The following is a 16,337-nucleotide window of genomic DNA, read 5'->3' on the forward strand; positions in this document are numbered from 1 at the left end:
AATGGCTTTCAGTCACTTTATTTCTACTTTGTTTCGTTTATTTTTGCTTGCTAAGGGAGTTTCTAAACTATTAAACCTGCTCTTCTTGTTTTCGCGTGTATGATGTGTGCGTGTTAACATTTGCATCCTTCACATGAGCTCATTCTCCTCTCTCACTTGGTTGGTCTCTCACGGGTAACGGGGGATTGCAGCAGAGGGTAGATTAGAAATGAGTGTGAGAGTGTTTGACAGAGTCTGCTTTTTTGCACCCCCCCCCCTCTCTCTATGAGTCTAAAACACCCCATTCTGCTCCCGCACCCATTCTCCACTTATTCTCCTCACTTCCTAACACACCCCCTGTAGCTTTTCCACTGTGTCTCTCCATCTCCATATGCAAACTGTCTCCCCCCATGGCTCTCTGATGGTATGATCTTTTCTACTGAGCCATTTTTTGCCATACTGAGGTCTTGTTTTCCACCTGTGTCAGTCTTAGTGTCATCACTCCACACTGCATCAAGGTTTTCAGCTGTGTCTTAGTTTACGGTGACTGTATATTTACTGCATTAACCCTAGCTACAGGACAGGTTAATGATACATCACTGTAAAGGAGTATGTGAAACTGGATTAGGAAGTAGAAAACTTGTCTTATCTTGTGGTTTGTCTGTGTTTTTTTTAAGAGACTAGATAGGTAGTAAGATTCTGATGTAATTGTTCTGCGTTAATCGTGTCATTTTTTTTTTATTTTAGATGTCCTCTGTAGTTCTTTTTTAGCAAGGTACACCTTGTACAAAAATGTCCTAGCTGTCGATCGTTAGTTTTCATATGTGCTTTTCAATGTCTGCAAGTTTGATCTGTGTCTTGCTGTAGCTGTATTTAGCTCCCTTAATCCCCACTTTTGTCTTTTTTCTTTCTTTCTTTCTTATTTTTTTTTAATCATACCTCTCGCTCTCTCTATATATATGAAGGTGCTGCAGTTGTGGCACAAATCTCCTAGCAACCACAGCTGGCACCATCATGGACGTCCACTGGAAAATAGGTTGTGTAAAGAAAAACTGAGCTAGAGAAAGAGATAAGACTGTAAAAATTACACTGCACTGATAAGTAGATGCAGGTCTCAGGCAGTTAAACAGCTGAAAGTGAGTTTGGAAACAGTAAATATTAAAAGTTTTGAAAGTTTGGCCACTGTGATACAGTTAAATGTCTTGTCTTTAGCTCTTTAGCTTAGGAAGAGGAAGCTCGGCTGAACAAACAAGAGCATCCACCTAGGTAAAAAAGCCTAGATGCTACATTTATATTGGGGCCATAACCACTAACATATTATAGCGTGATTTAGAAAGCTATATTTTATCCGTGTAAAGCCCACCGTACAGACCGGCAGGTTCAGGGAAAAGAGTCACTAATGCACATGAGCAGTGGGCTGCACAACACAGAAGCAAACCAGCATTATGTGCTGCTGTGACTGGAATGAGCAGACATCACCTAAACTGGAGTCTGATATCCTGTCGTTATAATACATCCATGGTTGTAACATAAGTCTTTGATAATTTAGGGAAACTGATTTTGGTAGCAGCCATTATAAATACAACAGAAGACACATCATACAGTATGTACATATATAAACACACACACAATAATAAAGATAGAAATAGGAGGCAAAACGTGGATACAAAGTTATGACATAAAACTCAGAAATATATGATGTAAAAGTTAGTAAAAGTTAATAGTTATAGAGACATAACATCACAGTCAAAAGTAGGACAAAACTTGATCAGCTGTTCATCATCGCAGTTGTCCAAGAGTTTGGGACCTCCAGTTTGGCTGCCACAGGGTGCATCAGGCCACCTTGAAAACTCTGAAACTCTTTCTATCTCTTTTTTTCTCTCTTTCAATCTCAGTTCCCTCCTTGCTGCTCCTTCCCCTTCTCCTCTCTCCTGCTAGGGTTGCTTGTTGTAGTGGATGCCTGTCTGTCTGTTTGTCCTATCGTCCGTCTGTCCGTCCGTCCGTCTGTCTTGTCTGTCTTGTCTGTCTGTAGTGTTGTGGTTGCTGGGACAGATGCACTGATGCCTGTGATTCGATGCTTTATCTCCACTAGCTCCAGTGTAGGTTGGAGGGGCTTAAAGATGATCGCAGGAGGACCTTCAGCTCTCGAGTAACTATCCCGCCCCCCCCTCCCCTCCCCTTTTGCCCTTCCCTCACCCTCCTCCGAGGAGCGCGCAAAACAAACGCCCCGCTCTGTGTCTCCCCAACCCCCCTCCCCTCCTCCCTTCTCGCTTGCCTAGCTTTCTCTCTAGCTGTCGCTCACTCTCCTTCTCTGTATGTCTATCTGTCTGTGGCCACTGGTCTCTTTCTTGTTCTCAATCTGCCTGTCGTTCACTCTCGTCACTCTTTGTCTTGCTATTTCTCTGTCCGGTCTGTTAGGATTCTTCCTTTCTCTGTCTCCCACGCACAGTTTTCTGTCCCTCGTTGTTCACTTTCTCTGTCCGTCTCTCTCTTTCTCTTCCTCCATCTGTCTGTCTATCTCTGTCTCTCCGGTTAACATGCTCTGCTTTCAGTAGCTATGTCTGGTCTGCTGGATGTGTGTTAAGTAGATGCCATCAGGCCGCTGTAGTGGTCTTTATTGTTTTCGTTCTTTTCTTCCTGTTTTTCCTCCTTTCTGCTATGTCTCGGCTCTGTAGTTTAGTGAAGTCTGTCTAGTCCGTGCTTCCTGTTTTTGTTTCTATCTTTTTTTTCTGGGCTGTGGGACCACGTCATGCTGATCCTCATCCTTCCACCCCCTGTCTCTCTATCTTTCTACCTACCTATGTTTTTCTATCTCTCTATCTCTCTATCTCTCCATCCCTCCTTTCCCACCATCCCACCCACCCTGCCCACCCCACCTCCCATCTCCCACCCTACCTCCCATCTCCCACCCTCTCACCTTGGCTGTTTGGTGCCCAGTGGTGTCGCAGCATTAGCCTAGTTATGATGGCGGTGAGGGAGGGGAGGAGAGAGAAAGGGGTGGGCGGGCGGGTGGATGGGTAGAGAGACCTTCACCTTCACCATGGGTGTTTTGGTTCTCCATACACCACACACTGCCCACACCCAACTTATGTGATACCTCCAGGTCACAGAGGTTATTGAGATGCAGCAACAAAGGAAGGGAGGACTGTCAGAGCTCACAGAGAGTGACATGAAGACATGTTAGGGCTGAAAGACATCAAGGGAATTAGTAATGTCAGTCGACACATCAGAATGTAAAGTTTGACAGAAAGCCAGGCCAGCAAGCGGGCAAGAAAAAAAACAGAGAGTTAAACACACCCCAGAAATGTGAGAATCATGCCCAATTGACAATTAGCCAACCGATGCACTTGACAAGTAAATTCAAGTAAGTTCCCTGAATTATTATACAGCCTGAAAAATTCTGGCATCGAATTTGATTTTGGCTAAATTTATATACTTTCACTGCACCCAGTTTATCCAACTGGGCCTATATTTGTGTAGGGGTATAAAGAATAATGATTCTCCAATTCTGTGCCAAACTTGTAGCTTAATAAACTACAGCAATGATTCTCTTTCACGTCTGTAGTCTCTCCCTAAGGCTGAGCTTCCCAAAAGCATGATCGTGCTTTAACACAGCATCTCCTTTACACAGATTGTTAAAACAGTTGTTGCGCATCTTAACATCAACATGCATCGATGCCATGTTTGTTTTGTGTAAATACCCTGATTAAAACATGTTCAGCAGGAGGCTCTCAGTTTCTAATGGCAGTGATGAGATGAAAAAGGGACCCCTGATTTGTCTGTGCACTACTTCTACTTGGCAGTTGCCACCTACCTCTCACTTTCATCTGCCGCTAATCTTCTGCGCTTAAAGAGTAACTTAACAGCAGGCTGAAAAGGAGTGTTTGACTGTTCCCTCTGATTAAAGGTTTCAAATCTGTTTCCACACACCCACCATCACTGATACATGTGGTTGGGTGCATGTGGTCAGAAGTGTGCGGTGTCCTGGAGCACACCTGTGCATCACTGCAGCAAGGTGGGAAGTTGAAGCACTGAAGGTAAAGGGCTGTTAAGTTACTCTTTAAACAGGTAACAAGCTGAACAGATCTCAGGGGAAGTCTGCCCGTTCAAATCTACTTTACGATTTTAAATAGGAAGAGGGTGCTGTTCTTTCAGCACATTTAAAACTAAAGCTTGGATATCTTAGCTGTGTCCAAATTCCATACTGTTTACAAAATTTAAGCCAGTTTTGAGTATGTAGTGTGTTCACAGTGGCAACATGCAGTATGCTCAGAAAGTCAGTGTGCGTGATTGTGTGCAGTATTGTCTCCCTGCACATTACACAGAGCTGAAATTGGTTACAACTGGAAAGACAAATTGACAGTGGTGGTAAAATTGCCCCAAGAAAACAAAAGGAAAGCATTGAATCTTTGGAAAAACATTTTGCTTTCTTTTTTGTAAAGTTTAATTGACAGTAGAGTCGAAGTTTGATTGACTGTCAACAACAGAGAGATGACAAGAAACATGAAACAAGACAGGGAACAACATGCAACAAAGATTCCCGGCCAAGCTCAAATCAGGGACTCTGTGGTTCATGACTGAACTCCTATAGGCCACCAGGGCACAATGATTTCTTGTACAGTACCTGCAAATGCATTAAACTATAACAGCTCATACTGTAAACGGTTAGTATGGATGGTTAGTATGGAACTGGGACACAGCAACTATGGTAGATGTTCAGCCATGGCTAAAACTGCTCCTACTCTGACAGGAAGAAAGAGGATTTATGGGAAATGTTTGATCAAGAGTATTACAAGATTACTACTAATTGTCTCCATCATTCTTTTTGTTTGCTTTCATAACTATACTGAGGTGTTGCAGGCCAATTAGTTACAAACATCACTTGTTCTCTGTTATTTATTTTTTTTAATCTCCATTCACTCACCGTGGACGTCACTGAGCTGTGGTCTTAGGATGGTTTTGGGAAACTCAGCCCAGTGTTAACCCACTCTGCTCTCCTCCCCTCCTTGCCATAGATTATACATAGTTGAGCGCTAGTGCAGCTACCATGCAGCATCAGCGATTTCCACAGAAGTCTCACCGTTCTGCACCACATCTGAACAGCCACTATCTATACTCGACACTACATTTCCACTACATTTGATGTTACACCGTAGCACAGTTAATACATGTTATGACCTTGTGATACAATATTGTCACTCTGTATGTTGTTGCCTTTGTCCGTATATTTAAGTGCTTTAATCTAACAGTAGACATGTCAGTGCATTTAACAGTGTGAACCTCACCTATGATATGATGATGTAGTGTACAGTCAGTGATCATAATGGTAATGCAGGAGATGCAGCCATCTCCCAACAGCAGGACAAAGTGCACAGTGTAGTGTGACACGGCTCTTGCCAGTGCTTCTGACTGTTGTATAAACAGCTTCTCATCTCAAGCATGTCAAAAGAGCAGCCCGGTTTATCTCAAATTACCACTACCTCTGCTCTCTTTTTCTTTGCCCTTCGTCTTTCGCACCAAATCGCTCCCTCCATCTCTAGGTGCAGTCACGATGCAGCAGCAAAGAAAATATCCTAAGATCAAGTGAGTACTAAGCTTCCAATTCAAAAGCACTCTCTTTTCTGTGTGTCATATCTGTATGTCACCAAGTGTACTCTCAAACACACAAAAATAGATTTTAAATGAGCATGCGATGTGACAATGCGAGCATGGTTTGTGTGTTTGGCTGTGTGTGGCTGCTGTGTTGTGTTTGCACGCCCGTGTGTGTGTATGTGATGTTTTGCCAGAGGTTGTTAAGCCTCATGTTAAGCATCAGAATATGCTGTGGAAGCGTAAGTGTATGTTTAAAGGAGAGAAATTGGGTCAAGGGAAATCAAAGCACAGCGCCTATTCTTCGCTGTGAGGCAGAGAGGCAGAGGGAGAGCGAGGCAGAGAGAGATAAAGAGAGAGGGAGAGAGAGAGCAGATTACACATTAGTTACACCTTGCTTTGTTCCTTTTACCTTTGGAATTATTAGAGAGGTATTATTAGACCAACGTGGCTGCTATCGAGCACCTCTATCATGCAGCTGGGTTCCACAGCTTCTGCAAACAAACAGGACTATTTCTTGCCAATCCATCTTTATGGACATTTAAATTGTATCATTGCAAATATATACGTACATGCACCAAAAAAAATAAATCATGTTAATCCAGTTGTCTTGGTGATATTAGTGACATTAGATTACAAATGTTTATTTATATAATTGTATGTTTTGCATGTGTGCACATCATATTCTGGGTTTGGGAATTTACGCTTTACCGCTACAGCTGCAAATCCAGTGTGCTCAGATCAGTTTGAATGTCTTAGTATATATATATATATATTTTATTTTTTTTTAGGTTTTCTGGTGGCTCTTGGGCTAAAAGAAAATTCTTAAAATGCTGGGTTTTTTTGTCTCCGGAGGTAGTTGAGTGGTTTAGTTCCCTGCCTTTGGAGCTGCATGTATGCCTCCACTTTCTCAGGATTGAGTCCCAGCAGATTTCTTTCTCCTTTCGCTCCTATCTTTTCTGTCTTCCTCTCAACATTCAAAATGTCTAAATTAAGAATTAAAATGCTAAAAAGGGCATGCCCATACTCCTAGGAAAAATTTTCAAATTAAAGGACATAATGTGTGTTTCCTAGAGCTGTCTGAAATCAATCTATTCTTAAGAATTTAAAATGTAGAAAATAGTGAATGACTGACAGAGGGAGTGATATTAGACATCGCATTGGTCTACCCAAATACACTGTCACTATTATGGGATTTGGTTTGGTTTTATGACCATTTCACAACAGTGTATGTAATTTTTTACAGGTCACAGTGCAGTGGACATCACCAAGGTGGCCCGAAGGCACCGCATGTCCCCCTTCCCCCTCACCTCCATGGACAAGGCCTTCATCACTGTGCTGGAGATGACTGCCGTCCTGGGCACTGAGATCATCAACTACAGAGGTGAGGAGGACAGACGTTTGGTTCTCTTTAAACTGTTAATCTTTCCCCTTGACATCTCTAGTTTACCTTTTCATCGCATCTGCTGACATCAGCAACTGAGCATGCTGGGATGTTGAGGTATTACACCTTTCAGATCAATGCAGAAACATGTGCTCGCTAAGTTCACATGACAGCGTTTAAACACTGTCCACAACTGGACACCTTACTGAATCAGCAGCATCTGTCTGCAGGCCACAATGTCACTCACACAAACAATCAAACGCACACACACACATTGTTATGTGGCTACAAGGGCATCTACATAACAAACAAGCGTTGCCAAATGATCCATATGCTTGAACCACCCAGGCATGCATGTAGCTCGCAGCACACAAATCTTTATCCAAACACATTTTGTCACACAGCAAACACACATTTATGTTTTTATCCTGTCTAGTTTCACCCTAAAAACTGGAAATTTGAAAAATTTACTTGGACTCCACAAAGACCCGTTAACATAACAGATGAAAATTAGCTGGTAGCTAACTCTGGCATGGCTGAGAGCTATGCATTGTCCCTGTTAAATAAACAAATAAATAAATAAAAAAAATAAAAAATAAATTGGCCCCCAGCTTCAGTAATGATTAAGATTTACACCATTTAAGAATTTACATCTTCCAAATGATAAGTAGAACCCTTGGTCTGCTCACTTGGTCTGCTACTTGTTTCCTAAGATAGAAAAGACAGACTTTGATCCGACACCAGGCCTTTTCAGGTTTCTTCATTGTGTTTTTATGTTGAAGAACATTTATGGAGCAGAGTGGGAGTTTTCTTACCTAATCTTCAGCCCCGCACCTATAGTGATATCCAGCTTCACACCTTTGCTGTAGGATCACTGCTGTGTTTCCTTGACACAATACTGCACAGTATAGATGGAGCTGAGCTTAACTGTGTTTTCAGAAATTCTATAGGCAGAAGTTGTCATCATTGTTAACACACAACACACATAGCTAATATTGCCCCTGAAATTCTCCTGAAATTTTCTCCTTTAAAGCTGTTTTAATCAATATTTTTATGTTTACCATGGATCAGTGAATACGTGTGTTTTAGTTTTACAGCTTTACTGTTCAGGTTCACTCGCACCACAATCATCTTAGGTTATTTACGTATTTGTATGTTCAAACAGACATATACAGAGAAGTTAGTGTAGAATCTGAGGGTCCTCCTGGCAGACTGGCCTCAGCACCAGTGGAGGGTGACACAGAGCCAGGCTCTGGGCCAGAGGCGAAAAAAGACACTCTTTAATTCAACTCTGAAGACAAGGTGGCAAGGCAAGGACTGGGGGCAATGATGGCCTGTGGCACACATGACATCCAGATCAATGATGGAAGAAGGAACATTCTTTCTTTTCCCAAGTGTAAAGTGATGTTTCGTGTTCCTGGAAAGGGGAGTCAGTTGCAGGATTTGCAGGAACACAGCTGTAAGGAGGACAGAGGGGTAAGGACGAGAGGAAGAAGGGATTTAAGAGATGAAATATTTAGACAGACAAGAGCTGGAGCAGCTCCCCTGCTGGATTAAGAGAGGTCTGCATGTGTGTGTGTGTGAAGTATGCATGGTGTCATTGTGTGGTAATGGGTCTATATGCTGTATTTTTCCATCTCATGAGTCTCTTTTTAGTGTTATGATATAATTAATCTACATGGAATATCACGCTTTACTTACTGTTGTGTTTTTAAAAAGGATTTTTTTTTACTGTATAGACATGTTGAACAATTCCTTTAAATCCCATCTATCTTTATGCAAGAAATATATACACGTTTGTCGTGAATGTGCAGGTGCACATGCATGTATGTTTTTTATATCACACCACTACTGTCTTCAAAACATTCATCTTTGTAGCAGAAGATTATTTGGTTGGTTGATGGTGCCATTCCCTGAGCTTTAATGCCCATTATGTAACCTTTTTAAAAACCTGGACATACTGTAAGCGATGTTCTACAAAGCATCTGTTCAAACACACACTTCGCTGCTGCAATAAGACATCACCTCTGTTCTATTTTTATGCACAACTCAGCTTCAGTGCATGGTTTTAACAAGCTGTTTAAATGGCAGCTTGGAAGGAGTAAAGTACACTAGAATATCTCAAATGAAATGCTGTTGACTTGAAAAAAAGATGCAAGGATTGGACAAGAGCACATGTGTCTTCCTCTGTGACTGAGATGCATTATTTACAGCAGCTCGTTATGACTGTCAACTAGTAAGCTGATGTGTATATGCCTGTGAGTGCATGCATTTTTTTTTTCCTTCATTGATATCAAGGCTTAGATCTTCATATTAACACCCACATAATCACAGAATAAGGGCTCAGAGAAATGCTATATATAGCCACACAGCAGCTTAAGGTATTTTAGTGCCAGGATTTTTCTCCTCCACCCACTCTCCCCCTGTCTTTCTTTCCTTTCCTCACTTTCTCTGAGCTTTTGTTTCTGTGTTTCCTGAGTGTTTTTTTTTAAGTTGTCAGGCTGGTGGAAATTGTTAAGAAATTTGGATAGGGACACTTGCAAGCCTCCATTTGCTGTACATGAATCAGTCAAGCTGAAATAGAAAAGGAGAGTGCGTGTCCATGTGTAGCCCACTGGTCAGGTGGTGAGTCATACAGGGAGATCCTGATGCATGGTGTCACGCTCTGTGTCTCTTTGAAAAACACACATACACACACATACACACCTCCGGCGCATTTGTCTCTCTGTATCTTAATCCGAATCAGATGCACTGTCTCCCTCACTCTCTCGGCCTCTGTCTCTCTTTCTCCAGCTTCTCCTCCTCTCCTCATACCCATGTTCTTCCTCTTCTCCCACAGATGGGATGGGTCGAGTCCTGGCTCAGGACGTTTATGCCAAAGACAACCTGCCACCCTTCCCTGCTTCTGTCAAGGATGGTTATGCTGTGAGAGGTAAGTACCACAGATTATGGCAGGTGATGTAAAATATGTTCCTCTCTTTGAGAATCTTTCAGGGATGTCGACTTTAGAAATATAAAGTAGAGCCCATGCTCATAGGGTACATTCATTGTTTAATCCAGCTCTGGCCCTTGTTAGGCTTTATCTTAGTTATAATGGAGTTTGCTATGTGAAGGTTTTCACATCACTAAATTAAAACACATTATTCTACACAAAGTATTTATGCTGAAACACCCATATTTCTTCATTTGTCTCTTTGTTGTCTCTCTGTTTCATCAAATTAAACAAAGTCATACCTACATTTAAAATGATATTTTAAATGTAAATAATATTTTATAATAAATATTTTATAATTTATATTTTGGGGGGAGTTCTATTACAGCAGCTACACTTCCTGTTTGCATAGTTAATTGCTTTTGATTGGACAGTGCAACAGATGTTTCCCAAGTTTTGATGGTGCAACCCACTCCAGTTTGCCATTTCTTTGGATTCTGCATACAAGTAAATTACAGGGCATATGGTAGATTCAGTGGAGAGACTAACCAGGCCAGTGTGTCTTTCTTCCTACTCAAATGACCTTAGTGTCCCAGTTAGACATGAGCAGGACACTGGGACAGTGGAGAACTGCCTCAGGAACTATGCAAGGGTTTCTTCTGGCAGGGTGAACTGGAGGAAGACTGAGGCTCTGCTCACTGTGGGAAACGAAGTGGGGAGGGGGGGGGGGGGGTCTGCCCCGTAGCTGTCAGGTGGAGACAAGTGACAAGAGATAGCTCTCAAACTGCTTAGGGCTTTACCTTTGTTCAGAGAGATTGGTTTCATTCCTGTGTCTGTGCTGAGTCCTTAGAGCGCTGTTCTAGGTGAGATCCAGGTGAAGTTCCTTGGCTTCTCCTGGTCAGTAATTTGGTGGCTGAGAGCCCTGGAGAGCAGTGAGGGCCCTGTTAACCTGGAGAGCAGGGTGGCAGCTTGTTGGCTCCAGGCAGCTCAAAAACTCTTGCATGGAACATCTACTGTTGGCTCTTGCTGATGGAGTAGGAGGAGCAGAACACCACAGGTCTCTTTGGACTTTGTACACATGTCCTGAGGGCCTGGTGCTTGCTGAGGCCTGCATGTGCGGATTTTAGACATTTTAGAGCCAATAACCTATTGCTTTCTGCAGAAATAGTTTTTGCTCTGTCCTGTTTGTAATTTAACAAAGCAAAAAACTGTAACTGTATGAATGATTATGAATGATGATTAAACCTGTTCCTGTTTTTAAGTTGTTCAATTAAAGCTCATCAGACGCTAAAGTTTCTTGCTGCCTTTCCTTCTCCTCCTGTTTGTTCACTCCGTAGCCCACTGAAATAAAATGACTCAACTAAATGACACACTCCTACGCACACACACATTTTCAGCTGCACACATGTGTAATGTTATTAAATCTTTCTTTTATTTTAGCGGCTGACGGCCCAGGCGACCGCTTCATCATTGGAGAGTCCCAAGCTGGAGAGCAGGTTCGCGCCCACGTTGACACTTAGACACACATGCTTTCTCTCACTCAGAAAAAGACCCTCACACACACTGACACAGTCAATCTCATGCAAACACCCACACAACCTGTATATGAAAATAAAGTGCTTCACTTTCGTCCTTCACCTTATGCCTTGACCAGATGTAATTGCACACCAGTGTGTTCCCTTAGCAGGTGATGAAAAGCCCTTCACCCCAAGGCAGGGCGAGAAAGTCAAAGTGCTGCCAAACTATAAAACAGATTAGACCTCTGAGACAAGAGTAGACACAGATTTATTGGCCACCTTGACCTCTCATCTTGAACAAAATCAGCACACATGCAAACTTGCACTTGAGACCTACTAGATGTGTTTTACTTGATGTGTTTGATCACTGTTTTAGTTCAAAGCTGTCATCAGTTTTAGGATCTTCAGTGGAGTCTGTTATTTCAGTTGTATTATTGATTTTACTCTAATTTACTTTACAAAATTTTAAAAGACTAAATGTGTGTCATGATTAATCTTTCTTTGTTATTAAATTTTAACCATAGGTTTTGTCTGCTCTGTGTCCCTGTACAGCCCACTCACACAGTGATGCCAGGCCAGGTGATGAGGGTGACGACGGGTGCCCCTATCCCCTGTGGGGCCGACGCTGTAGTCCAAGTGGAAGACACCGAGCTCCTTCGTGAGTCTGAAGACGTAAGTGTGGCATTTCACCCACTATACATGAGTGTGTGAGGGTGTCCCGTGTCAGAGCTATAACTTAGCCCAAACAGAAGTTAACCAGTGGTGGTTTGTCTTTCAGGGCACAGAGGAGCTGGAGGTACGAATCCTAGTACAGGCTCGTCCAGGGCAGGACATCAGGTTAGTGTCTTCTTGTGTTGGTTGCTATCAAGAGGCCACACAGGGTCTTTTAAATTAAAGATAACTGAAAAGATTACTGAAAGGACAGTTGTAAGTACAATGTTAAATTTTTATTTTGGGTTTATAAAGGTTTTAATCACGCGGTGGTCATCTCTCCATAGGCCTATCGGTCATGACATCAAGCGTGGGGAGTGTGTGCTGGCAAAGGGCACCCACATGGGCCCATCTGAAATTGGCCTCCTGGCCACTGTTGGAGTCACAGAGGTGGAGGTCCAGAAATTCCCTGTGGTGGCCGTCATGTCCACAGGGAACGAGGTAAGGGTTAAGAAATTATAACCTCTTATGCACTCAAAGGTTGTGCCTCAGCTGCAAAAAGTATAGCAGTGTACCAACTTTGCTGACAGCGTACCTTGTTCATATTTATGCACAATCAACATTGTTTGCTTTGACTGTGGACACCAGAATACCATTCAGAACTAAATGGGCGTTCATCTGTGTCATGTGTGCTTTGACTTGTGAAGAAAGTGTTTATCTGTGACCAGGTGATTTCTTTTAAACACTAGAATCACATTTGTGCGTTTTCTGTGTGACTGATGTGCAGTTTAAATTTTTACGGGGTGTGTAACCTTCACGGGGACCCTCAGGAGACTATAGATACCCATAACATCTTGTCAGCTACTTCATGGCCACATGCCATGATATTAATACTATTATACATGGTTCCCTGAGACCCAAATGTAGAAGAACAGAAACATCCGAGCTGCTGTTTACAACTGAAAGTGTGTCGTATATCTGCCCACAGACCCACTACAAACATGCTAAATTAGGTGTATGTTAATTTGTGGTGTTGTTTTCCTTTAATAATTGTAGTAATTAGCAGTGCTTGTTGGAGTTCCCTCATTCTGATGTCTACTGATCAAAGAAACAGTGAGTTCAGAATCGTAGTTCTATTGTGAAAAGTAAGAAGGTCCGGAAGTGTTAATGAAAATAGAAGATATGCATTATATCATGCAAATAATTGATTTAGTAAGTTGTTGTTAGTTTTGTCTGAAAGTAGGACTGCAACTAGTGATTTTTTACAATATTGATAAATAAAACTATCAATTAATCGACTAATCATTTTAACACCATCTGAAAGCACAAGAAAAAAAAAACAAATCTGTGATGTTAATTTGAGACATCAGACAGTGTTATCTTTACTCAGTGTTGTATGATATTTTTAAACGGAGTAACATTTTTGGCAGTCCCTGTATTGACCTATTTTTCAGAACCCACACATTTGGTTCCAAGAGCAGGCTAAATACAGCAATAATATGATAGTAAACTGAGGATGATTGCCAACAAGCATCTTAGCCCCTTGTTTTCCTGCTTAACAATTTCTTCTTTACCCACCAGACTTCTCTTCTACCCAAAGAGATGCTAAGAATATTTTCTGAATAATGTTTATGCCAGATCTAGTTTTTAGTGATTTAAAAAAGGATGGCTATTGGATATATAATGAGTGTTTCTCTGCTTGTGTCGTGGCAGCTGCTGAACCCAGAAGACGACCTCCATCCTGGGAAGATCAGGGACAGCAATCGCTCCACCCTGCTGGCCACCATCCAGGAGCATGGCTACCCCACTATCAACCTGGGCATCGTGGGAGACAAGTACGCCTTCACATTTATCCTTCTAAGAGAAATTCCTTTACACATAAACCTTTCCATACTTTTCACACCTCTAATATAATATTCATCATGTCACTATACTTCCTCTTTTCCAAACCTAGCTCTCTATTTTCCTTTTCCTTATATAATTTCCTCTCCTATGAGCTGATGGTTATCTGTGTGTGTGCCCCACAGCCCCGATGACCTTCTCAACGCTCTGAATGAAGGCATCAGCCGCGCTGATGTCATCATCACCTCAGGAGGAGTGTCCATGGGAGAGAAGGTATGTGGCACAAGAAAGTGCACACATTCAGTTACGGCATTGTGTTTCACTGACACCTTGTGGCACAGAGTGGGATGACGGTTTATATTTTACAGTAAATAGTGAAAACACAGAAAGTCAGTTTTTTTTATCAGAGGTTGAATTAACAGTGCTGTAAGATATGTTTTTATTACAAAGTAATAAATGTATTATTCTTTGCTGTTTGTTAAATGTTGATTATTTTAGTCCCTTGTGTCAGTATTATTAAGGTTTGCAATTTTGTTTGTGATGTCTTTTTCAGGACTACCTTAAGCAGGTGCTGGATATCGATCTTCATGCTCAGATCCATTTTGGTCGTGTTTTCATGAAACCAGGGTAAGAAAAGGAGTCAGCTTTATTCCAGTGTAACTTTCCACAACATTAGGTGCTTTACTGACAATTCAAAAAGAATGTCTAAAAGTCAACAAAATAATCAATGTGTCAGATGTACATTTGAAACAGTGCTGCACAAAATGGACATTATACTTAAATAGGATTTGTACCAAAATAAAAGACACATTTAATATAAAAATCTAAATTAATACATGTTTTTTTTTTTCAGTCTCCCAACAACATTTGCCACCTTGGACATAGACGGTGCTCGCAAACTAATCTTTGCCCTCCCAGGTAGTGTGTGAAGTTGAGAGAAAGAGTGATTCACTCAGCTGATTTTGAAGAGGTGTTACTCAATTATTTTTCTCTTCTTGCTCTCCTCTCTCTGTCTGTCCGTCTGTCCTAGGAAACCCTGTGTCCGCTGTTGTCACCTGTAATCTTTTTGTCATCCCTGCCTTAAGGAAGATGCAGGGCATTTTGGACCCTAGGCCCACCATCATCAAAGCGAGGGTAGGATGCACAGGGCAACCAGAGCATCCTGACTTATTGGCCAAGACACACAAAGTCAAAGTTCATCAGTTTTTAAAGTACTAGTGGTCACAAACAGTACTTTTTTATGTTTAATGACCAGGCACAATGATCTCGACTGAGACTCAGTGTTAGACCAGCCGTTCTGGTAGAACAAAAATGATCAGTCATCTGAGATTTCATCTATAGAAGGGTGCAATGTTGTCATTTTCATCAAAGTTGTTTTGTCTCTGTCTCAAACAAGTCATAATAGGTAGAAAGACAAGTTTCTTTTTTGCAAAACGATCTGAACATTTGAGTGTAGATGCAACAAACGGCAGCACAGAGGAAATATAAAACATCAGAATATTTACAATTATATTTGTACCAAAGTTTCAGAGTGTAACATTGCAGTCCATTGCGTCTTAACTCATGATTTTATACTATTTTCATCATCCGCTTGATACATATTTATGACCACCATGTTTTGCTCTGACTTGGCAGAGGAGGCAATCACAACCCACACTGACCTGAAGGCCTGCTCCCCGGTCATGAATATTCATAATTGTTGAGCAAGAAAAATCATAATAATATCATACATACTGAACAGACATAGCTTGTGTCCCCAAGTAGCATCATCAAGTACGCGGTCTGGTCCCCTGCCATCATGGGTGCTATCCAGAGTGCTATACTACATCACTTGCTGTTATAAAGTGGTTAGAAATCAACTTGAATGCATTACTACCACTTAGTGTTGGTACTGATGGCCTTAAAGCGCAGATGAAGCCAGATAATTTCCCTCAGCAGATGGCAACAGACCCAGGTCAAATAGTGTTCTGGAAAAGCCTTTATGTCTGTCAGCAAAGTTGGAAGAGCTTTCCTCTGCTTTCTGTTTGCCTATTTGCAAATATATAAAGTTTAAAAGTGTACAAAAGTATTTGGCAGAATTTGGTGGGCAGATAGCATTTTTAACCCAGTTCATTATATTCTGGTTATGGCCCAGATCTGGGGTTTTTGCCATTTTGATTTTTTTTTTTGTATTTTTAGCTGTATTTTTTGTGCCACATCCATGTGCTAGATGTGCTAAAGTTGGATACCAAGGACTTTCCTAATTTAAGCACAAAAATCAATCCTTGAGATACACTCTAAACAAACATGAAATGACTCCAAAGCTTTGTATGGATTTATGGCACAACTTGTCCTACTTCCAAGGTGCATGGAGAAGCAGAAAAAAACTTTAAGAGGTCAAAATCCTTGCAACACTAGTAGGACAAAGAACAGCATTATTGTGAGTCCAGTGCACTGTGGTCCT

At 41.6% G+C, this 16,337-nt stretch overlaps 1 protein-coding gene across 3 annotated transcripts in view; it reads left to right on the top strand.

Annotated features, from left to right (window-relative positions):
- Positions 1-16,337, top strand: part of gphnb (gephyrin b) — a 79,007-nt gene that overhangs the window by 60,971 nt on the left and 1,699 nt on the right. Inside the window, exons 11-24 of one of the 3 annotated variants that reach the window (XM_041064257.1) lie at positions 1,449-1,468; positions 3,173-3,192; positions 5,520-5,562; positions 6,815-6,952; positions 9,792-9,884; positions 11,325-11,380; positions 11,954-12,073; positions 12,180-12,238; positions 12,400-12,553; positions 13,766-13,887; positions 14,080-14,167; positions 14,448-14,521; positions 14,748-14,812; positions 14,925-15,028. In XM_041064257.1, the coding sequence (XP_040920191.1) occupies positions 1,449-1,468; positions 3,173-3,192; positions 5,520-5,562; positions 6,815-6,952; positions 9,792-9,884; positions 11,325-11,380; positions 11,954-12,073; positions 12,180-12,238; positions 12,400-12,553; positions 13,766-13,887; positions 14,080-14,167; positions 14,448-14,521; positions 14,748-14,812; positions 14,925-15,028 (1,156 nt within the window). Of the gene's footprint in view, positions 1-1,448; positions 1,469-3,172; positions 3,193-4,230; positions 4,262-5,519; positions 5,563-6,814; positions 6,953-9,791; positions 9,885-11,324; positions 11,381-11,953; positions 12,074-12,179; positions 12,239-12,399; positions 12,554-13,765; positions 13,888-14,079; positions 14,168-14,447; positions 14,522-14,747; positions 14,813-14,924; positions 15,029-16,337 lie in introns of all 3 variants that reach the window. The other 2 variants (XM_041064258.1, XM_041064259.1) reach the window with 2 other exon arrangements.

This window comes from Toxotes jaculatrix, chromosome 19 (assembly GCF_017976425.1).
Source record: "Toxotes jaculatrix isolate fToxJac2 chromosome 19, fToxJac2.pri, whole genome shotgun sequence".
In the NCBI taxonomy this organism is placed as follows: domain Eukaryota; kingdom Metazoa; phylum Chordata; class Actinopteri; family Toxotidae; genus Toxotes; species Toxotes jaculatrix.